This window comes from Apostichopus japonicus, chromosome 4 (genome assembly GCF_037975245.1).
Source record: "Apostichopus japonicus isolate 1M-3 chromosome 4, ASM3797524v1, whole genome shotgun sequence".
NCBI classification, from domain to species: domain Eukaryota; kingdom Metazoa; phylum Echinodermata; class Holothuroidea; order Aspidochirotida; family Stichopodidae; genus Apostichopus; species Apostichopus japonicus.
Genome location: NC_092564.1, coordinates 7256608 through 7280022, shown reverse-complemented (window position 1 = coordinate 7280022; position 23415 = coordinate 7256608). Strand labels below are relative to the sequence as shown.

Sequence of the window (23415 nt, the reverse complement as noted above, 5' to 3'; positions counted from 1 at the left end):
ATAATGGCAAATGTGCTATCAATACAAATAACTACTGTATGAGGTATTATTGTTACATATCATCAGAACGTGCCACCAAACTTTTTTAGAAGTCATGGCATATACAGTATGTAGATCTAATTCAAATATCTTACTTCCATCCTCCTAGCAGTTTCCTTTACTGAGATACCTTGTCCTCAAAGTACATGTAATTTGTAAATACCAAGAATGCTTTATAATGATTGGTCACCAATTTGGCAATTTACCAAAACCATCTGAGCGTTGCTCGTTGTCGAAGGGCTTCAGTTACGATGAAACTTTAAATTGTTTTTGGAAATGAAGTTTTTTGCAACAAAGTTTTGTTCTAGATTTCTGAACGAAGTTTACTAGCATAAGTTATTATTCAATTCAGTGCTAACAATGTCATTTATCCAGACATTTTTTCAATAATTTGTATGAAAGGCAGTATATATATGCCCAATGGGAAATTAGAAATGGTGTAAGTTTGTTCTTTAGGGAGGGACTTGCTTAGTTACAGTACTTCATTGTTATTGGTCTTTACTATTTTCAGTCAAAAAAGTATTTTGAAAATGTAAAAAAATCAAATCAAAGAGCAACACTTTAAAGTGCTGTCCACAGCTGTCACTCAAGCCAGACAGTAGACAGGGACTGTGTTTAGTCATTATACTACATGGCTCACATTAAGCCAGGCAGTAGACAGGGACTGTGTTTAGTATAATTACTGTACACAGCTCACATTGAGCTTGCTGAAAGTAGACAGTGACTGTTTGTAGTGATTATAAGTACACATTTCACATTAAGCTATCTGCAGCCAGACAGTCGACTGACTGTGTTTAGTCATTATACTACAGTACACTGTACACAGCTCACATTAAGCTCAGTGCTACTGTAGTTGTTCCGATCACAGGTTCATATACTGTACATAACAGAACACATGTAAGATTATCATTTGTCAGAGCTCTTAGCAGAAGATTGCAGCTTGTACAGTTTACAACCCTGGCCTCTTTGCATTCCTTGGAAATATTTCAGTGTCTTCATTTCCTTGTTATCAGTGATGTCATAGTACAGTACAAGGCCGGAGTGCATGGCAGTTTATTAATATCATCATAGCAGTATAGATATATATATATATATATATATGCAAGCTGTTAACGAAGAAGAGGATCTTACACGGTCATATAGTTAATATTACACGACATGTTACACATGTGCCTACCAGCATTGTGGTGTACTGCCAGCATCATGGTGTAGTTCATATCAGTAATAGTACTTACTGTACAATGTTTTGATAAATTTTCTTGTTCCGACTTTGATATCACAGCCTAGGTTACTTAACCTTTTACTAAATTACATTTATTTTATAGGCAAAGTTCAGACACTTTGACATTTGTTTGCATTTGATTGTTCTCAACTTTAAAATCATAAAATTTGAGGAACTTGTTTGAGGAACACAAACAATGTTGTTTTCATATCACTGAAATTGAATTGCATATTGCCAATGCATGCATGTATATATTGTATTGTGTCAACGATATTCAATAGGGTTGACATTGTGTGGACCACTAATAGAACACAGAGTAGACCAGTATAAAATAGCATACATGATAGACCAGTATAAAATACCTGTACAGCATACAGGATAGACCAGTATAAAATACCTGTACAGCATACAGGATAGACCATTATAAAATACCTGTAGCAATCATGAAAATTGTAGTCAAGTTTGTTGTACTTCCTGTGGCATAGGGTAATATCTCAAAAATCACACAAATTTCACAAATCAAAGAAATACTTATCCTCTGTCTAGCCTATTCAATTCTACAGTATGATATAGTCTTTTTCGTTTCATCCAGCACTTTTAAAACATTTTTTAAATTTATGAACTTTTTGTGTCATAATTACTACAATATTGAAGAAGGTGTGGTTCTCTCCTTTCCTCTAATACCAAGTCTCCAGTTTCCCTATGTACCCCACCCAACCCACCCCCCTCCTCCCTGCCCATGCAGGCTTCGACATTTGAGCTACTGTTACAGTATATATACTGTTCAGTTCACTCTTTGTACATTAATGAGTAGAATACTGGTTGAACACTAGAAATAAGCTGCAATGTATCACACTTCCAAAATTTTAATATTGTACCAGACATACCATACCTGCCCAGATACATTTTCTCTGAATTCAATCCATTATTTTATCCGCTATTTGACTATGTTAGCTTCTATAGTATGTACAGTACACATGTAAATTTGCATTCTTTGTGTAATCATTTCCAGCTATTAAGAACATGTACAGTAGTTTATTTAGTGATTAATCCTTCCCTCATACAAGTTTACACTATGTTTGATTTCACACTAATACTTGCTGCAGTTTTCCTGGTAAACATACAGTACATAGATAGTACTGTGTATCCTACTGAAAGCACTTTTTCTTTGTCTCTTATGCTGTTAACAGGAATTAAGGAGGTTGTTTTAATTGATAAATTGCAACCTTATTTGAGTTAAGTTGTATTTCTTGGAAGGTCTGAAAAAATTGCTGACTTACTAAACAATTGCAAATAGCTTGATTATAAAGAAGAGTAAATGTTTGTTATTTTATTTCTTCTTCTTTTTTCCTTTTAATGGTGGCGTAACAATGGACTTAGTCAGCAAAATTCCATTATTAGTAATGTATAAATGATGTAAAAAATGCAATGATATGGTTTGTTCAAAACTAATGTACATGAAAAGTGCACATTATTTTCTAGTATTAAATCGGTATTTAACGTGATCATTAACCTAATAAACAGTATAATATTGTTTTAAGCAGCACTGTTTATTTGGTATGCTGTACAGTACTGTTTTACAAAGTAACGTGTCCCAAATACACAGAACTTTGACATTAGTGGACTGTATCAATTTGGTACAACTGCTATATAGACGGTACCAGTAGAAGTTACAGAGTATGAACTAGGCATTTGATATATTAGTGGTTGCCGATAGTTCCTGATATTGATACACTCGCTGTTCTACACACTTTTGCGAGTACTCAACCTAGTTGGTATGCATACTGTACACATGTACAGATATCAAATTAATAACTTATGTATTAGCTCACTTTCAGACACAGATAGCAAGATTGCTTTCATGTGACGAACATCCTGAGTCACAAACTCGCTATCTCTCATTACTCCTGGGCTAGTGATTGATTTCATTCAAAGCCTGTACATACTGTACATATATAGTCTCATCAAATGCTTCTGGTAATGGTCTCCCAGTGGTACAGTGTATATAATGTGTGCATGTGTGTGCATGTGTGTTTGAAACATCTCACAGCAACTGATGCAGTTACAAGAAGTCCCTGTTCACTTTGCTTCCCTGCTTGTTTTGAGATCTAAACATTTCAGAAATGAAGAATAGAAAAGCCTTAAAGCACCCCCCCCCCCAAAAAAAATATATATATATAAGAGTTCCAAGCATGGAAATATAGTACTGCCATTATACAAGTAGTAAGTACTGTATAAAGGAACTGAGATATAATCCTATTGTACATCCTGTAGTACTTGAACCATTTCATTCAGTTACTTCACCCTCCCATGGTATATTGACTGAAGGATGAGTTTCATTCCATTATTGAATAGCTCTGCTGACCCTTAAACAAACAGAATCCATGGATAATAATACCAAATTGGAGTGGTGGTTTCCTATTCTATTATATAGATATCTGAAATCTTTCCAGTTTTCTTCGTCATGGTTACTTGACCTTGTTTCTATTGTCTGACATCAGTTTGTGTATTGTGATCTCATTTAATAGTTCCCCTTTTCTAACTAAATATGTTTATACTTGTTTGTGTAAAAGAATACTCAGGATGACAGAATTCACCTTGGAGGTTGGGTCACTTGGAAACTAAACTGTAGGTGTACACTACAGTAATCTAAAGTAAACAAGTTACTTTAGTCAGGCTTTATCAAGTATCATTGACAGAGGTCAGAAAGCTTACACTTTCTGCCATGACCTTTGACCCTGTTAAAGCAAGAATTCATACTATTCTTAAAGGGTGTGAAGACTTGCACACAAAGAAACTCTCATGCCGGAAATCTGACCTAGTTTCGACTGAGGTGTAACAGAAGTGTGACACCACCATCGATCCCCAAAAATACACACACAGCTTGCTACTGTCAGTAATTAGACACTAGTGTGCAGTCAATACATACAGCTGCGGTCAATACCCATAACACTGTGTACATAGCAGCGATGGACATCTCAGGTCCAGATAAAAGATAACAAGGTATCACTTTCATTACTGTCTGCATTTTGTAGCAATAAGAAAAAAACTTCACTGGCAAGCAACGGAAAGTTAACTTTTTCACAGGGCGGCACACGGTTTGGGGGCGAGTCTTCAATGCCTTTAATTCATTAACCACAATTTTGTTTGTGACTGGCAATAGTAACACATGCAGTATGTGCAAACTTAACAATATTGCCTATAGGACATACAACAAAACCTGAATTTTCTAATCTCACACAGGTAAATGTTTATTATTCATGAGCTCAGGCTTGATTTAAATGCTTTGTATTGGGCATTGATTGCTGTACTGGTTGTCAGTTGTAGAAAAAATTATAGCAGGTAGTGTAGGTAATGTATAAATTGTAGTCATCCAATCATAGTGTGATTAATAGAATTGAGGGCTTGCCACTGGTGTGGTAGTTATGGTAACTGTTACTATGGTGTAAATATCCAAATACTGTAACTCCCTAAAGGATGAATAAACCCCTCCAACTTTATGGGAATAATAGCTTCCCTTTGGTGATTAATCTCAAAACTGAAACTAAAACTAATAAGCTGTTAGGGCAGCCACACCTGTGTCTGGACTTTGTCCCAGTAGGACAGCAAATAAAAAATATGATGGTCATATAAAAAATGGTACATCGGAATGATATATTAAGAAAAAAATGTCCTATTTGAACAGAATTGAAATAGGCAGAGAATGGGACAAATCCTGCACAATTTTGTTATTTTCTTTACATACAGTTATAAATCTGTGGTATTAATCATGATGTTGTAGAGGTCAGCCTGAGGTCAGAGGTCTGTCTATTAAACTGGAAATAAATACTAAAATGGAAAGGGAAATACATCTCCCCCCCCCCCACCTGCAACGTGGAGTGCTTTAATGACATACTATTAAAATTAAATCCAATCAAGACAGAAACATCTGTGAAAAATTCTGCTAAGCTCAGCTTTGTTTTCTGTTAAAACAGGAATGACGATGTGAGTCAACGTCATGCCTTGCATAGTTCTCTCATTTCCTTGACAATTAGTTTACAAACTAATTGCAAATTAAATAAAGTAGAACATTCTGCTAGCTGAAGTTTGAGTTTTGTTTTCAGTTAAAAGGCAGTAATGATGATCATGTGATGTGAGTCAGCATTTATACTGTATGCAGTAATTCTCTAATTTTATTGACAATTAGTTTCAGGAAATAATTGAAAAGAAAAGTAGAGTATTAGTAGTCTGTTACCTTGTAGTCGTATTTAATGCTTGAAAATCCAGTTGTTACCAGTCATTGTGGTATTAGCAAAGAAACATACTGTAGTAATATATGTGCTTATGATGTTAATATGCCTATGTGGGAAATGCATTCATAAATATTCACACCAGCAACCAAATGCAATTTTCTGTCTTTACTTTGAGAAAGGTCTTGCTAAGAGCAAAACTTCTAGTCCTCTAACCCTTGACACAATATATTGGGCTGAAAATGTACATTGATTCATATCCAAAAAAAGCTTAAATATTGGACAATTACAAGAATACACACTTTGTGGCCATCTTGAGCTCGTGGGTAACAATTACTGCAAACATGGCCGACAAAGGTTTCTGATCGTAGATGACACTTAAATCTGTTGGTTTCATAGCAAGTAATTGAAGGAAAGATGATGTACAGTAATCTGTTTTTTTTTTTTCATAGTCCATAATTGCACAAGAGGGCCAATGAAATTAGGCGTACACTGCAAACGATTGCCAATGACCAAGTAAAGAATAACAGTAGATTTGTTGGACATAGTTTTCTCTATAGATTGGATTAAATACCGAATAATTTGCTAATGTAAGAGGGGTCAAGATAGTATTAGTTAACCACTTAGATCTCTTAATACAGGAGTCAGATTAATGGGGAATCTAATTATATGTGAATGGTACACGGTTTGCTTTGTTCTGGTAAAAAAGTTAAAACCTAATGCTTTAAGCCTGCATTGTCTTATAAAATATTTTCGCATTGTCTAAATTGAAAGATTTCATGATTCCTAGAATCTTCAATCTTCATATCTTCAACATTTCAAGGACTCTTCACACACCATCCAAATTGTGCGGCTACAAGATCAAGATCTGGCTTGTTTGATATCCTGGCAAGGAAGCAAGCATGCTTTTATGTAGATTTCTGTGACTCAAGATATCATCAAGTAGTTTTATTTAAGTTGTCTTGATAATGGAAGTCTTGAAAGACACTTGTTATTTGTTATTCACACAGTTTGGATTTCATAAAAGAAACTAAATCTTCCTTTAAAGCCAAAACGAGGATTAGCACTTGGGTTTTTTTTCTGTCTAAATGTTACTTAACAATTTTCTGCTGAAAAATGCAATAATCTGTGAAAAGTATAAACCAAGAAAATATTGTCAGATATTGTTGTAATTAGCATGCAGATCCCTCACCCCACAGTACTGTACTGTGGCACCATTACATCTTTTGGAAAAGGTGCCAGCTGCCACATAAGTTTCCAACCTAATTTATTCCTCTCTTTACATGTCTTTCTATACATACAGTACTGTACACTGTTAACAACTGTCTATGGTACATACAGCCTGCATATTACAACATGGTATGTAACGAAGCAAGGCTTTCGAATGTTTACAATGAGTCAGTTGTCTTCTGGAAACGACATTCCAGCTTCAAGCCGTTGATAATGCTGCCTACTGTGTGGGCACAGTAATGTGCTACTGCGGCCTGTTACTATTGATTCACTAGTAGTACTACCACATGCGATATATATCAGCCAATGCGTGTACAGTTAAGGTTATTCAGTACAGAAGTACAGGTACTCTAGAGAGCTTGACGACAAAGGCCTAACATACTATCTTGTTGATTTTTATGATAAAAAGTCTTGCACTTTGACAAGGGCTCTTGCTTTCTGTCTGTATCTTTCGATCTGTATTTTCTTTATGCTCGCTTGTTAACCTCGTTTATCAGTTTGTATAGCATTTTGACACAACATTGCTGGTCCTGATGTTTAAAGGCATACAGTACGTTTGCCAAAAATGTAGTTGGTTGAAACTTCTATCGGTGTACATTTGAATGTGATACAGTTTCTTCAGTGACTTTTATCAGTAAATTTCAGCTTTTTCTTTTGGCAGCTTTTCATAGACCTTAATTGTTGAAGTTGTGAACTAACTTACTGTAGTGTACTGCGTGTGTTGAATATCTAAACTCATGCGACTTTGCTACCTTTACTTTTGTGAAATTATAAAGAATAAATATAGGTTTGGATGTTTGGTTGGCAGTAGCAGTAGCATGGAGAGAGATTTACTTTGGCTGTATTTATGGGTACGGGTAAGGTTGAGGGTAACACAGGAACACTTGTTTGACCTGAAATCATTAAGTGCATTAATACATAAATCAACAGCAGAATTAAAGCTGACTGTGAAAATGAACAATTTAAAAAATTAATATGAAAAAAGCAAAGATCTTGTTAAAACAGGATTGGAACCAACGACTTAGGTGTTTCTCATGCATACCTCCAGGTGCATACACTAACAACATACCTTTACTTGTCTCTACTTGTCTCCGTATCTTTTCCACTGTCGTTGTAAACCTATCCATCCTTTCATAGGACTATATATATCATGGCTCCAGCCACTGGTAAAAATGTTGCCCTCTTTTATACAACAGTGTTTGTAGCTGGTACAGAAGCCCATTGACTTGTACACAAAAAGTCATCGTTCTTTGTTGATTTCTGCGATTTTACAGGTAAAGTGTTTATACTCACTATCAAGAACAGTTCGTAGATCAACTGGTCAGAAACTCATTGTTCTTTATTGTTGTCTTTAAATTTCTTAGGTAAAGTGTTTACTCCGAAGAAAGAAGAGAAGAAAGTTGAAGAAAATGGTCAGAAGGTAGACATTGGCGAAGAATGGGAAACTGCCTTGGAAGATGCCACGGAGGAGGATTTGGTTCAGTTAGCAGGTATGTGATCTTCAGTCTCCCTCATCGTTAAATACCCGCATCTAAAAATCCAATTTGATCTAATGCCTGCCCTTGATCCCGCTGTAATTTGCCACCCAACGCCTGTAATCGGTTCAAGATCCCCCTCTCCCTCCCCCATCCGTATTAACATTATGTTGATATTATTACAATGTTTACTTGTCAGATCTGGTTTTCTGATGTTATCAATTTACGTTATTCTTGCTTCTAAGAGCTACTCTCGCCATATTTTAGCTGTAGATCCATCTTTGACCCTAACAGGTAACCTCATCCTATTTCCACCATCTCAAGCCATGACTTTATGGTGGTGTCTTTATTAAACTGTTTCTACAGCAGTTTGATCACTATGTTTCGTTAACATACATTATGCTTATTTACTTCGTTCCCCACTTACCTGTCTCCCCACAACCTATGCACCACATTCTACCTTGTCTAGAATGCCCTGGTAATCTTTTAACACTGTACACCCTCACTGACCCTAGTGACCCCCTTCATTATGCTTTGTTGTTGCAAACATATAGCAAAGGTTTCTTTCTTAAATTCCTGTTTCATTTCCTTGTGTTATCTTATATATATTGATATCCAATTTGGTGGTCTGTTGTGGAAACTTTTTTCCTTTTGCCTAAACATCCCTTTTGAAAATGTTTTGTGTGTATTCCCTGAAACTGCAGAGTTTGTAAGATCCCAGGGCTTATTGCCAAACCAAGCAGCTCTATGTGTAAACATTCTGGTAGTGTTCATAATGTATTGGACATTACATCAGTCTGTTTGTAGACCTTTCCTCTGAATGTAAAAACAAACAATTGGGTTTTCAATAGTTTTAGTACTTTTCTGTGTAAAGCCAACTGAAGCATAACACATTCTTTACTCCATCCGTTTACTGTGAACTTTATACAGCATTACCCCATTGGTAACTTCCAAGGCTACCTTTAATGGTAGTGTCCTTTGGTGCTCTTTTCTAATTTGTTTGAAAGGCAAAATGTTTCTTTTTTAAATTTATGATGGATGAGATATTTTATGTCCTGACAAGCAGGATGGTCCTTTTCATTTTTGCTGCAGTTAAACACAAAATGAATGTTATCACACTGACATAGTAACATGAACCCATCAAATCCTTCACAAGTTGTACCCTTCCCCCATTTTAACCATAGCAAGAGTTGAGTTAGGGGAAGTACCATTGTGGGTTGTGAGGTGTCCCCATGCATATGCTGCTATATAGTATTACCTACTGTAAAACATGTTTTATCTCTTCCATTTCTCTGCATCTTCATCATCATCATCAGTTTATTATTTTTCCGCCATCTTTCCTGCGTTTCTTGTATCAAGGTATCCTGGGGATCCACAGTATGTTGAATCAAGATCAGTTAAATGCTGCCATTGCAGAAGAAACACTGGATCCGGACAGGATGACCTTCAAAGGTGAGGTCAAGTATGTTGCTGTGCGAAGTGTGAAGTGCTAAAATGAACACATTTTACACAATTAACATAAGAAGGTTTTCTTTTGAGATATTCGAGAGACCTTGGTTCACTTGTATCACATGGAAACGATTGAAAGACTATATATTTGAACATTTGACTAATGGTTGCGCAGACCTGACATCCAACGGGACCCTCCCTCCCTCCCCCCCCACCAACCCCTGCCAAAAAAGACCCCCAAAAAAGATTATGGGTTGTTGCACAATCTTTCAAAGTGTTTAAGTCATTCTGTTATACAAAATGTATAGCCCATTGCAACATTTAAGATAATCTTTGTCAGTACTGGTACCGGCTGGTTGGCTTGAACAGAGTACTAAATTTCACTTGGAGTCACTCAAGTAGTTAATCCACTCAAAAATTTATTTTAAGCCTACTGGCTGGTATCCTACCATCACATTACTGTGGTATGTGCTTATGTTCCTCAGACTGTAGCCCCCCTCCCCCTGCCTTGTTAGTGAAGAATTAGCATATTATTTTTTATTTCAAACATCAGACTGACACAGGCGGTGTTATGAATGGAATGTTAAATTTCAAAAGTAGGAAACATATCCATGCCATAATGTGTTTATGTTTGTTTGACATCATCTCAGGGTTTAAATTCATTAAAACTTATTTTAATTTATGGCTTCTAAAAGAATATACCTCCCTACCACACCATCAAAGTTCATCCATGACATATATTCTAGCACTTTACTTCTCCAATTTCCATAAACAGAAGTGTTGCTATGCACTAAATTATAAATGGTGAACCTTATTAAGGAAATGGTTGTTCACTCCACTTAAGATTGAATATCCTGACAGGTCAGGAATAAATATTTCAGGATACTCACTGGATCGTTAATCCAATAGTAGAACTTCCTGAATATGTCAAGAACACTTCAGATCAGATGTGATTATCGTCAGGCCTACTGCGGTTTGTGATGTTTGGAATTCAAAAGAGAATGATAATGCTAAGCACATAGGTACACTTTGGTACAGGGATTTGTTCTGTATTTAATACTGGGAATAGAGGGTGAACAAGTGGTGCTACTGTACAACTAGACGAAACAGTTTCTAGGCTTCTCTGGTAATATTAAAGAAATGTTTAACTTTTGCACATTAAATGTTCTTCCATTTTTGGTTCCTTGCTTTAGCAAAAGGAACCTATGCAGTCAGGTTGGCGTGTGTGTGTGTGTATGTATGTATGTATGTATGTATGTATGTGTGTGTGTGTGTGTGTGTGTCTGTGACACTTGCTTGGGTACGCTCTATCTCAATAAGGGAATGTTGGATTGAGGCCAAACTTGGACTATAGATTCGCCATATGGAGAAGGTGTGCCCTATTGTTTTTGGTGCCCACAAAGGTCACCAAAGGTCAGTTATGGTCCAAAAACCGAAAATATTAAAACTGCAATAACTCCCAGTGCTAATGTGCGACAAGATTGATATTTTGGGACAAGTTGTGAACTGGTTAGGGGAGCATTTTCAAACTTAACGGTCATGTGATCCGAGGTCACCAAAGGTCAATTAATGATAAAAAACTAGTATTTTTGCAATAACTTGAGAACGAAATGTCTGTTAGGGTTGGGAGTTGCCTCAATGTAATCCAATTGTCGACCCGCATCTGGGTGACCCTTGACCTCAATTTGACCTCTGGTGACCTTTTCGTGTTTTGGGGATTTTTACAGTTTCGATGCTATTTTCAGATGTCAAAGGTACCTTCTGATCATAAATGTCAATAGGTTGACCCCGTGTGACCTTTATGTGCGAAGTTATATGGGGTCAAAGTTTTTCGGTCGGAGTTAGGATGGTTGTACAGACTTTTCGTTTTGTTTTTTGGAATCAGGAGATTAAACTACATCTGAAACCAAGGTCAAAAGGTCAAAGGTCACATTAGAAAAAATGTGCTTATTTTGGGAGGAAACGAGCAAAAAAGAAAATGTTTGGTTTTGATGCTAGATTTGGATATCAAAGGTACCTTCCGATCAAAAATGTCAATTGGTTGACATCCGTGTGACCTTCGTGTGCGAAGTTATACGAGGTCAAAGTTAATTTTCACACATTTAATGCAACAACTCCCAGTTCCAAGGTGTGATATGGTTGATATTTTTGGACAAGTTGCAAATGGTATAGGGGAATATTTTCAAACTTAACGGTCATGTGATCCGAGGTCACCAAAGGTCAATTAATGTCAAAAAACTAGTATTTTGGGGGTAGAAAATGGGCAAAGAAAAAAATGTTTCAATTTTTATAGTTTGATGCTCTAATTTAGGTCTCATCAATCAAAAATGTCAATAAGTTGACCCAAGGTGACCTTTGCATGCTAAGTTATATGAGGTCAAAGTTAATTTTCAGACATTTAGTGTAATAACTCCCAGTGCCAAGGTGTTACACAGTTGATATTTTGAGACAAGTTGCAAATGGTATAGGGGAATATTTTCAAACTTAACGGTCATGTGATCCGAGGTCACCAAAGGTCAATTAATGATAAAAAAACTAGTATTTTTTGCGATAACTTGAAAACAAATTGTCCGTTAGGGTTGGGAATTGCTTCAATGTAATCCAATTGTAGACCCGCATCTGGGTGACCCTTGACCTCAATTTGACCTCTGGTGACCTTTTTAGTGTTTTGTGGATTTTTACAGTTTTGATGCTATTTTCAGATGTTAAAGGTAACTTCTGATCATAAATGTCAATGGGTTGACCCCCGTGTGACCTTCGTGTGCGAAGTTATATGAGGTCAAAGTTAATTTTCAGACATTTAATGCAATAACTCCCAGTTCCAAGGTGTGACAAGGTTGATATATTTGGAGTAGTTGCAAATGGTATAGGGGAATATTTTCAAACTTAACAGTTATGTGATACAAGGTCACCAAAGGTCAATTAATGATAAAAAACTAGTATTTTTGCGATAACTTGAGAACAAATTGTCCGTTAGAGTTGGGAGTTGCTTCAATGAAATCCAATTGTCAACCCGCATCTGAGTGACCCTTGACCTCAATTTGACCTCTGGTGACCTTTTCGTGTTTTGTGGATTTTTTACAGTTTCGATGCTATTTTCAGATGTTAAAGGTACCTTCTGATCATAAATGTCAATAGGTTGACCCCTGTGTGACCTTCGTGTGCGAAGTTATATGAGGTCAAAGTTAATTTTAAGGACATTTAATGCAATAACTCCCAGTTCCAAGGTGTGACAAGGTTGATATTTTTGGAGTAGTTGCAAATGGTATAGGGGAATATTTTCAAACTTAACGGTCATGTGATACAAGGTCACCAAAGGTCAATTAATGATAAAAAACTAGTATTTTTGCGACAACTTGAGAACAAATTGTCCGTTAGGGTTGGGAGTTGCTTCAATGTAATCCAATTGTCGACCCGCATCTGGGTGACCCTTGACCTCAATTTGACCTCTGGTGACCTTTTCGTGTTTTGGGGATTTTTACAGTTTCGATGCTATTTTCAGATGTTAAAGGTACCTTCTGATCATAAATGTCAATGGGTTGACCCCCATTTGACCTTCGTGTGCGAAGTTATTTGAGGTCAAAGTTAATTTTCACACATTTAATGCAATAACTCCAAGTGCCAAGGTGTGACAAGGTGGATTTTTTTGGACAAGTTGCAAATGGTATAGGGGAATATTTTCAAACTTAACGGTCATGTGATCCAAGGTCACCAAAGGTCAGCTAATGTTAAAAAAGTAGTATTATGGGGGGAGAAAATGGGCAAAGAAAAAATGTTTGAATTTTTACAGTCATGCTCTATTTAGGTCTCACCGATCAAAAATGTCAGTCGGTTGACCTCCGGGTGACCTTTGTGTGTGAAGTTACATATACAGTAAGTTCAAAAGTTAATTTTTTGACATTTAATGCAATTAAATCTCAATGCCAAGGTGTGACATGGTTGATATTTTGGGACAAGTTGTGAATGGGGTGGTGGAACATTTTGAAACTTAAAGGTCATGTCATCTGAGGTCACCATCGTTATCATATCTGTTGACACGCTTGTAGGTCTCTTATATTTCTTACATTTTCGACGCCATATATAGATCTCAAAAGTGCCTTTTGATAAAAAATCCGATCACATTTTGTGATCACAAAAGTGTTGGCTATAGTGTTGGTTACTTTATGGGAACATGTAGGACAATTACTTGGACTATTTCAGCCCAATCTTGCTTGATAATATGATGTGTATTGTCATATACCCCAAGCAAGGAACCACAGTGCCCTTGGGCTCTTGTTCTTCAAGTTTTTAAAAAATATGAAGGAAAAAAAATGCATTTCGCTGTTACAATTCCAGCCACCACTTGGTTTTAATCTGTTGTCTCCTGTGATAAAATGGCATATGAAGTAATTTAATAATGGAAATGTTTTGGTCTTCCTAGGTAGAGAGAGGGTGTGACCTTTGATCCTTCCTATTGTAGGATATTATGATGTCAACAGACATTTCCTGCAGTCATAGTACTTACTCTAGGGCATACTGGAGTTAAACAGTATAAAACCTAGACACATATCAACCAAAATGTATTCTATTCTTACAGCTTCAATTGAACAGAGAACATAACTGTACTTAATAGAGCCCATTCAGTGGTTAACTAAAGGACCAGTCCTATGGAATGTCACAGAAACATGCCCCTAGGCTGAAAGTAGATGTTTAGGCTAGGTGTTAAATCATGAATTGTGGGCAATTTCTTTTCTCCAAAACACAACCGTAGACACAGTTTTACACAGCTGTTGTTATAGAAATTATCTGCATTCAGCTGTGTATAGGCCGACTGAATCTTTCAGCCTGAACAGTCCACAACTCACTGTGAAAACACAACATACAGTACAGTACAACACATGTACATAATTTCAGGGGAATTATTTATCCAGTATCGCATACCAAAATGCTATGCAATACAGGCAAGTTGCCGTACAAAGTGCAAAGATGCGTGGCAAGTGTTTTGTACACAGGGACCCTATATTATTTTTATTAGAGACAAACTTCAAAACTGCTACACAAAATTTGTACCCTTAAATTATTCCCTGCGGTAGATATGTGAAGATACTGTAATGTTCTGATAAAATGTTACAACCATTAAACAGAAACAGCAATGGCCAAACAGTATGGACAGTTTACATTATAATAAAAAAAAAGATCCTTACATTGGTGTTTTTCATAATTGATTGACATCTACTATGGTGCACCGTTAGTTTACTGTTCCCGAATAAATTCAGACCTCAGAGATCTCTTTAATAGACCAGCAGTTGGTCAGTTGGGTATCAAAGAAGAAGAATAAAGTTCCATAAATATTGAGATAACACTATGTTCTATTTTTCATCCTCAAATTAAACAAGGTCCTGCCAAGTTTTCTGCTCTGAAAATTCAACCTGCTGAACCTCCAAATGATACGGACGTGGACAAATCTCTAGAACAACTACAGAAGAACGACGCCTCCTTGAAGGAACTAAATCTCAACAATATCAAAGTAAGTTTATAGTGTTTAATAACAAAATACTTACTCATTACAGAAAAAATAATGAACCAGATGATTGTATTTGTTGGCCAAATTTATCCCAAAAAATATAAAAATTACCAATCCTTATGAAAATTTTTCGCAAATTAAGATATAATAAATCAAAATAATTACCTGAAAACTCTTCTTGTCTGTCGCTGACAAACCCTTTTTTTTTTTTTTTTGACAACAGATGTGTTTGTAAACAGTAAATTCAAATTTACAGCTTGGATGAACTTCATACATGTTAGGTCCACATCAGTGCAAAAAAACGTTAAACTGATCACTTTGAAGTCAATAATGGTCATAACTCTATTAGAAGGGTTAACATAAATGTACTCATGGACAAAACCTGGCAAGAACTCCTCAATGAGCATGTTAACTGTCCAGTTCCAAATCTTCTTCTACTTCTGTCTCAAGTTTCTAGGACAATTAGCCTAGTTTGCATTAATGAGTGTCGTTGCAAAAGTGTTTTCCGTCTGATGGCACGATAACATCAATTTAATATCAGCTTTTTATATAAGAATATTTTTGAGATCAGGATATCTATAGTTTTCCAAAAAACGATTGGTCATAGTTTATCTGTTTTTATAATCTTTTTTATATTATATATATATATAATTTTTTATTTTTTTTTATCTATTTTTTTTTTTTTTGTTGTTGAAGAGTGTACCTATACCGACAGTGAAGAATATCTTGGAAGCTCTGGAGAAGAACACACAGTTGACGTCATTGAGTATGGCCAGCACCAGGATAGGAGATGAAACCGCACCTGTAAGTAGACACTTCTTCACATGAAGGTGAAACATACTCTTTGTCATAGATTAAAAGATGCATTTTCTGTATTTACTTCGCTCCTCTCTTACCTGTCTCCCACTCCACAATTGCACTTTTCTATCTATCTACCTAACTACACATTTGTGTATGTTTGTGTGTGGTATAAAAGACTTGTGTCAATTTTGATGTTTTTTGAGGCATCCAAATGAATTGCTTCAGAGGTAATCAAGTAATTAACCTGTTCTGTACGTCTCTGCTCATTTTTTACAGTATCTCGCACAGATGTTGAAGGAGAACAAGAATCTGAAATCGCTCAATGTGGAGTCTAATTTCCTGACAGGTGAAGGCATCAAGAAGATCATGATGGCTATGAAGGAAAATACAACACTCTTGGAATTAAGAATGGCTAATCAGGTATGGAACCACTGAAAAGCAGGGAAATCTTGTAACGGTGGACAGCTTTGTAGGGGGTCCTGGTCCAAGAGATGTTGACATCTTGCTCTCTTTTACAGGGACAGTCTGGTCAGAGTTTGAATTTAACTTAATATGAAAATATATATATATCGAGATTGCCACCAACGAAGGGCTATAATCTCAGTTGGTAGAGCACTGGGCTTGTAACCCAGAGGTCACCCACAGGTCACTGGTTCAAATCCCTTCTAGGCGTAAACTCCTTTTCTCTCTGCCATGTAACAAATAAAACAGTTTGTGGTTATTTTGGTTTTCAAGGTTTCCAATTAAGAAGAAAAAATTAAGAAATGTTGTCAATGGTTGTGGAGGGGGGCAAGGGGTGGGGGGTGGAGGAGGAGTAGGAGGTGGGAAGGGATTGAAGAACCAATTGTACAGAGCGAGAGAAGACAGTTTATAACTGAAGAGGAATGCAGGGAAAAGACTAAATGAACAATAAAGACATATTGTTTAGGTACTTATCTGTTAATAACAGTTTTTTTCTTTCTTGGTCCATCCGTCACACAGAGAATGATGATGGGTATTCAAGTGGAGACAGAGGTTGCTGACATTTTGGTGAATGACAACAAGACGTTAGTCAAGTTTGGTCTAGCATTTCAGCATGCGGGACCACGTCGAAAGGCCCACGATGCCGTTCTCAGGAACTATGAAATAAGTAAGTTACTGCTGATGAAAGAAAAGGATGGTTTGGAGGGGGGGGTGGGGAAGGGGTGGGTACAGGAGGAGGTTGAGGAAGGTGGCACTGGATAGCAAGGTGCTATGGAATTCAGTGCAAAACAACACAATACAACACAATATGATATAATACACTATAATGAAATGAAAATACCATGCAATACAATACTGTACAATGTAATGTAAAACAATACACTGTAATGCAATGAAAATACCATGCAATACATTACCATGCAATGTATTGTAATGTAATACAATACGCTATAATGCAATGAAAATACCATTCAATGTCATGTAATACAATACACGATAATGCAATGAAAATACCATGCAAAACAATTCCGTACAATGTAATGTCATACAATAAAATAAAGTATAAAGAATGAATAATGTAATGCAATGAGCACAAATGGCAAAGACCTGAAAAATATCCAAAGAGCTGCAAGCTGAAATAATTTCAGTTTCATTGTGGAAATACTCGTCAGATTCCTGCTAGTTAAAAATAAAACTATTTTAAGCAAAGGATACAGAAAAGAAAAATGGATGGACCACTGTCAGGAGAATATATGCATCTTAACAGTAACAAGGATTGACCTTTCATTTCTAATGGGCATAGTAACAGCAACCAACAGGATAGAACCATACAACAATGTGCAAACATCGATACAAAAGATGTGCAGCAGAGCGAGGAAAGTGTTTGTCAGTGAATGACGTCATAAACGGTAGTTTCCTGCAAGTTGGTTCAGTGGTTGTCAGTTCTCAGAATTACTTCCTTTACTATATCAGCATTTGGTGTGTTGTTCAATCCTGGTGTCAATAAATACACTGCATACATTTGTTATTTACTGCGGTCTGTGTAGTGTTGTGAATGTGTATTATCAGAATAGGGACTTTCCACAGTTCAGATAAAGCAGTATAAAAGACATGGTTAACCCTGTTGTGTTAATGCCACATCAATACATGGTGAAAGCTTGTTATGTAATACAAAGATAATCATTCGCTACATCTTGACCTACGATGCTCTCATAGCAGAGATTTTAAGTCGGCCTAGCCTGATTTATGTGTGACTCTCTCTGGACTGAATTTGCTTAACTTGTCATGTTATTAGTGTGTGCTATTTGGGTGGAGGAAGAAGTCATGTTGTGGGTGACTGTTTTAGGTGTTCTTGTGTCTATGGCTGTTTGGGGTGATTTTGAAATCTTGATTGGTAGAATAAATAAAATTGGTTGACCTGTTTGATGATGTCCCCCACTTTGGGTAGAGTTAGTCATGTGAGGTGACTGATGGCTGTCAAAGTGATGTAAGTCACATTGGGTAGTGGTCAGTCATATTGGCTGGAAGTTCCAAGTAACCTGTATGCCTGGAACCTGCTTAGCTGTTCACACATGCTTAGAGTGTGTAGTGTTGAAATCTATCAATGAATACGCTGGATCAGAGAGTTACCAGATGGAGGATATGACACTTTTAAGCCCCACCTTCCTGCATCCTGTCCCTCTATTTCGTACCATAATTTTTAATCTAATTTATTGGAATATCCCCCCCCCCCAAAAAAAAATAACCTTATTTTGTGTTCTCACCCTCTCATCTACTTTCTCTCGCTCTGTTTGTTTCATTGCAGTTCGTAAACAGAGGACAAAGAAGGAATGAAGTCCACCGACATCTAGATGTTGCAGTTTATAATTGTATCTAACGTTTATAATTTGCTCTTTTCTTCATCATGTACTACTACTGCCACCACTTTACTGCACGGTAATCTTTCAGTCAAAAATTATAGGTGGCTGATCAAATAGTGTGTTAGTAAAGAGATCCACTGGGTCCTACATGCGACCGAGGAGTCCTGTAAACGTGTAATTCTACGGAAGGGTGCGTAGAAAACAAGCCCCAAGAGAAAGACAGGACCCTTTCAAGAGTGCTAAGTAAATTACGGTGCAGTCCGTTAAGTCAGTCAGCATTTTGTATCGACCGTAATCTGTAATATAATTCATGTGTAGTAGCTACTTTTTTTTTTCCTTCTTTTTTCTTCTTTTTTCTCGTAGGATTTGAAATCTCCCATGCCCCATATAAATATATTTTTTCCCTTTAGAGTGTGAGTGTTACACTTCTCTCAAAAGACCCTTAATTTACAATAGCTGTACATATAATAAAACTTAAAAAAATCCCCTCTGTTTAGGCTTCCCATGCCCTTTAATTGTGTCAAAAGTGTCTTAAACCTTCTTTTGTTTAAACTATCGCCAAATCAGCAAGTTTTATTTTATTTTATTCTTTTTCTCATATTTTTGTTTTTTTGTGTTGTTTGTATTATGGATTGTGAAATCTGTAAGGAAAGCAGTGAAAGTCTTACTTATTTAGACAATTCAAGACTGAAGGTTCTGAAAGGATCAGAAAATAAAAAAATGAGGGGTTTTCAAAGATGAGGTGTCTGGAAAATCAGGGTGTAACATTACTCTGGAGTAGGTGAAATGTTTTGTTTGCTAACTATACAGTTTTGGTTTTCTAATCAGAGGCAAAAATTGTCTGGCAAAAATCTAAAGTTCCTAGAACAGGAACTCAGTGGTCATATATCGGTCGTTCCTTTGTAAAGGACTCCTTCTTGTTGACACCAAAAACCAGTTTTTGAGGCATTCTTTATGTCTCATTATTCCCTACTTAAGAAATTTTAATAAATAGTTTTTGTGTCACATAAAATAAATAGTTGTATATTTTGACCAAAATATCCTAAGCAGCTTTAAATAGTGGCATATGCAGAAACAACATCAAAATACCTCAATTTAATTCATTTTCACTTATTATAGATTGATCATGGTCGCATTTCAGGATCAGCTTGATTCTAGAAGTTTTCTCTTAGAACATAAATCTGGTGGTAATAACAGAAGACGTTTCCACACTACCAGAGATAATGGCTCACACAGAACAGAAAATAGCCTACCCAATGTGAAGATTGTTAGTGTTACAAGCATCCCATTCTAGCTATTGCAGAGGTAGATGAAAGTGAACAATACCTTTGGGTGTGGTATCTGTGACTAGAATTGGATTTCTTGTCACTTAGCGACAACCTGTTGTAGTAAAACCAAAGAGCGCCCCCACAACTCTACCCATTCTCTCTTGATATTTTTTATGAAATTCGGGTAACCTTTACAAATGCATGACATCTTCTTCTGATATGTGAAAACTTAAATTTGAATTTAGAAGATCTTTGGTGATAATCACTCTGGTGCTAAAAGACAGTCACTTATTCTTTTGATACCCTCCCCCCTCCCTACCTCCCTCCTGCTTTCCAACTGTATGTTCTGTGTTTTGTTTTTTTGTTTATTTTAATTTGTTTTTCTTGTTTTCATATCCTACTTGGAGTATGGTTTACATATGATCAATGAGCAAATATTACTAATGTATTCATGTAAGCCATTTATTAGTGTAAAGTTCAGTGCAATCAGTAATAGCTGTAGGCATCTCAACCAAAGTATATTACACATATGTAAAGACAAAAAAAAATGTATAAGTATAAAACTTAGAAAAACAATGTTAAAAATGTTAATAAATAGAATAAAGGTAATCATTTTTAGCATCAGTAACCTTTACCTAAAGCTTGATGTAAATATGCAGTTTATAATCTTTTTATGGTTATTATGATTATTTTTGACCAGTTTATCATTTGTTTGTGTGACAGGTGTTTGGGGAGAAGTTAAGTGAATATTAAGAGAGTGGTGGTGGTGGTGGGCAATGGGGGGGGGGGGGGGGGTATTGGTGATGAGAATGCACAGTCGATATGAAGCCATTCTTATCTTTTAGTTTCCAAGCACTTTCTGATGATATTGTTAGTAAAGTAATGGACAGTGTTGTTTCTTTGTTTTGTTAATTTTTCAGTTTTTAGAGAGTTGCAGTAAAGAGGAATGGCATTGGTAATACAGAGTATATACCACAGTAGAACATGTATACTCTTACTTAACAAAATCAATGTGTCTTCACTCTTTAGTAAGATATTCTTAAAAGAATGGATGAATTCTCCACTCTGGGTTTGGCCATCAACAAAAATTTCGTAAAATGCTGAGATTGTTGTCATTGCTGTAAGGAGTAAATGTTCACCTCCCCCCCCCCTCACACAATCACTAATGATACTAGGTGGAATACCTCATATTTTACTGTGATCATGGTATGACATCCAAACTGTAAAGGGAGTAAGAAAGCAACAGTATGTTCCTCAACCAAGCATGTAAATAACTAACAATAACTAGAAGTATCTGGGCACGGCATGGGTGATATGGGCAGGGAGGGGTATGGGTGATGTGGGCAGGGAGAGGTATGGGTGATGCGGGCAGGGAGAGGTACTGGTGGTCAGTTTTTGCTGTATTTGTATTGTTAAAGATGTAAGCTTTGTATTTAAGAGTGGAATAAGTAAACATGTACATTGCAATGTTTTTATGTATCTCTTGTAGGAACTTATGAATTAATAAAATGTATAACAATCAAGGTGATAATGTTAATCTGCCCTAAATTACCTAGGAAAGTCTCTGGTCCTTGTTTGTCCATTATTTTTCTTGCATGAAATGTCTTCGTCAAAGAAGAAGATATATTTGCCATGTAGCATTGCCCTTGGTTTGCATGCCTTAGCATTGTGTGAAAATTGAAATATCAAGTGAAGGTGTCTTTATATCATTACAAGTTTTGTAAACCATTTTTAATCAGTCACACTGAAATTTGATTTTCACCTTGTGACTTCTGTTGACATTGTAAATAAATGTGTGTGTGGTGGTAGTTGTGGTGATGATGGGGAGGAATGTGGGTAGGGAAGGGGAGGGGGAATGTTTTGCATATGGATAAATACCTGTTGACCTACTGTAACTTTGTTTTCCACTTCTAGTCCTGATTCACAGCTTACTTTTCATTGCTGTGATATGGCATCAAGTATAAGTGTGAATGGGGGGGGCGGGGGCGGACACTGAGGATGCTGGTGGTGGATATCTAGTTTCAGCCCATTTAAAGTGACGTGAATACTGAGGTATGTAAGATAATACTATGAGTAAGACATGTTTCATACTGCTTAGCTTCTGTTTTGCCATTTTTACATTGGTTTTGCAAGCATCTGATTGAAATGAGAGCCTTACTTTACTGGTATTTTGTAAACTGTTTGAGCTAAATGTTACCTGGACTTCAAGTTGCATCAGTGTCATATTTTAGTTGTGTTGTGCAGGGGTGTTTGCTGTACAATGATGTATTTGAGGAAATAAATTACAACTGGAGAGGAACTGTTTTGTCGTGCTTTCTTGCTCTCTAAAATGCTTTATCAGAGGATTAAAAGCCGGATCAAAGATTTAAGGCTGGATCTAATGCTCAAGTAACTTTACATGACCTTTATATTTGCAAACTCATGGACAGAGGGAGGTATGACAACATGAGAAAATCTACTTATTAAAATTGGGAACCCAAGGCAATTAATTGGCTGCTCTTAAAATGAAATACCGCATAGACACCTGACCATATCCTGAATCTCTCTTTGGCCCTTGGGGTATGATCTAGTGCTGATAGTCGTAATCGATGAATCGCCAGTAATCCCGATTACACTTTGGAAGTTTGATTAATCGCGCTCAAACCTAAGTCTACTACAAGTTAGCACTACACATAATCTGCTTTTGGAAAATAGCCTAACCTATAAAAACAACACGAAAGCAGTTTGTCAACAAACATCGCAAAAGTATTCAGGGTCTCACAATACTACACTACTCCCCAAATGTTATTTATCAGTGGACGATCCCGTGTCAAAATTCTCGAACACACCACCTTCCACTGCAACTACATAACTTATGCATTACTGTACCCACAGATCTATCACGCATACTTCTTGTGCAATAAATTGCAGTCACGATGAAAGAATGGAATCGGTTAAGTCATTTGGTTGTGGTGCCTGCTCAGACAGGTTTGGGTGACTTTCTTAAAGTATCCTAATATAAAAGTTGAAATAAAAATAAAATAAAACTGTTAGCAAACTGTTTATCCACTAGAGAGCCTGTGTAATAGAATGTGTTAAAGTTGACAGATTATTCAGTCAATGCTTCATTGCCTTCCCCGATGTTCTCATTTCAGTTGTAAAAACATGACAAAGTAGATAGCTTTTGGATTTAATGAACGTTTTATTCTGTCTGTAGGAACAAAGAAAAAACTTGCACACATTTATACCAATAAAGACTTAGAAGAAGTAGATGGAAGAACCTTAGGTCCACTTATAGATTTTCAATTTTAAAAAGACAAAATTCTTACGAGAAAGTTTTTTTGTTGTTAGTAAATGTGCACATTCTAAAAACGAACAATTGAAAGTGAAATTATTCA

General features: G+C 36.4%; 1 protein-coding gene across 1 annotated transcript in view; it reads left to right on the top strand.

Annotated features, from left to right (window-relative positions):
• The window catches only part of LOC139966314 (tropomodulin-2-like), a 28601-nt gene extending 6270 nt beyond the window's left edge, over window positions 1–22331 (top strand). Inside the window, exons 4-10 of the mRNA XM_071969179.1 lie at window positions 8085–8210; window positions 9555–9647; window positions 15020–15150; window positions 15844–15951; window positions 16225–16368; window positions 16930–17077; window positions 18716–22331. Of these exons, the coding sequence (XP_071825280.1) occupies window positions 8085–8210; window positions 9555–9647; window positions 15020–15150; window positions 15844–15951; window positions 16225–16368; window positions 16930–17077; window positions 18716–18744 (779 nt within the window). The 3' untranslated portion in view covers window positions 18745–22331. The remainder of the gene's footprint in view (window positions 1–8084; window positions 8211–9554; window positions 9648–15019; window positions 15151–15843; window positions 15952–16224; window positions 16369–16929; window positions 17078–18715) is intronic.
• Window positions 22332–23415: the final 1084 nt, after the last annotated feature.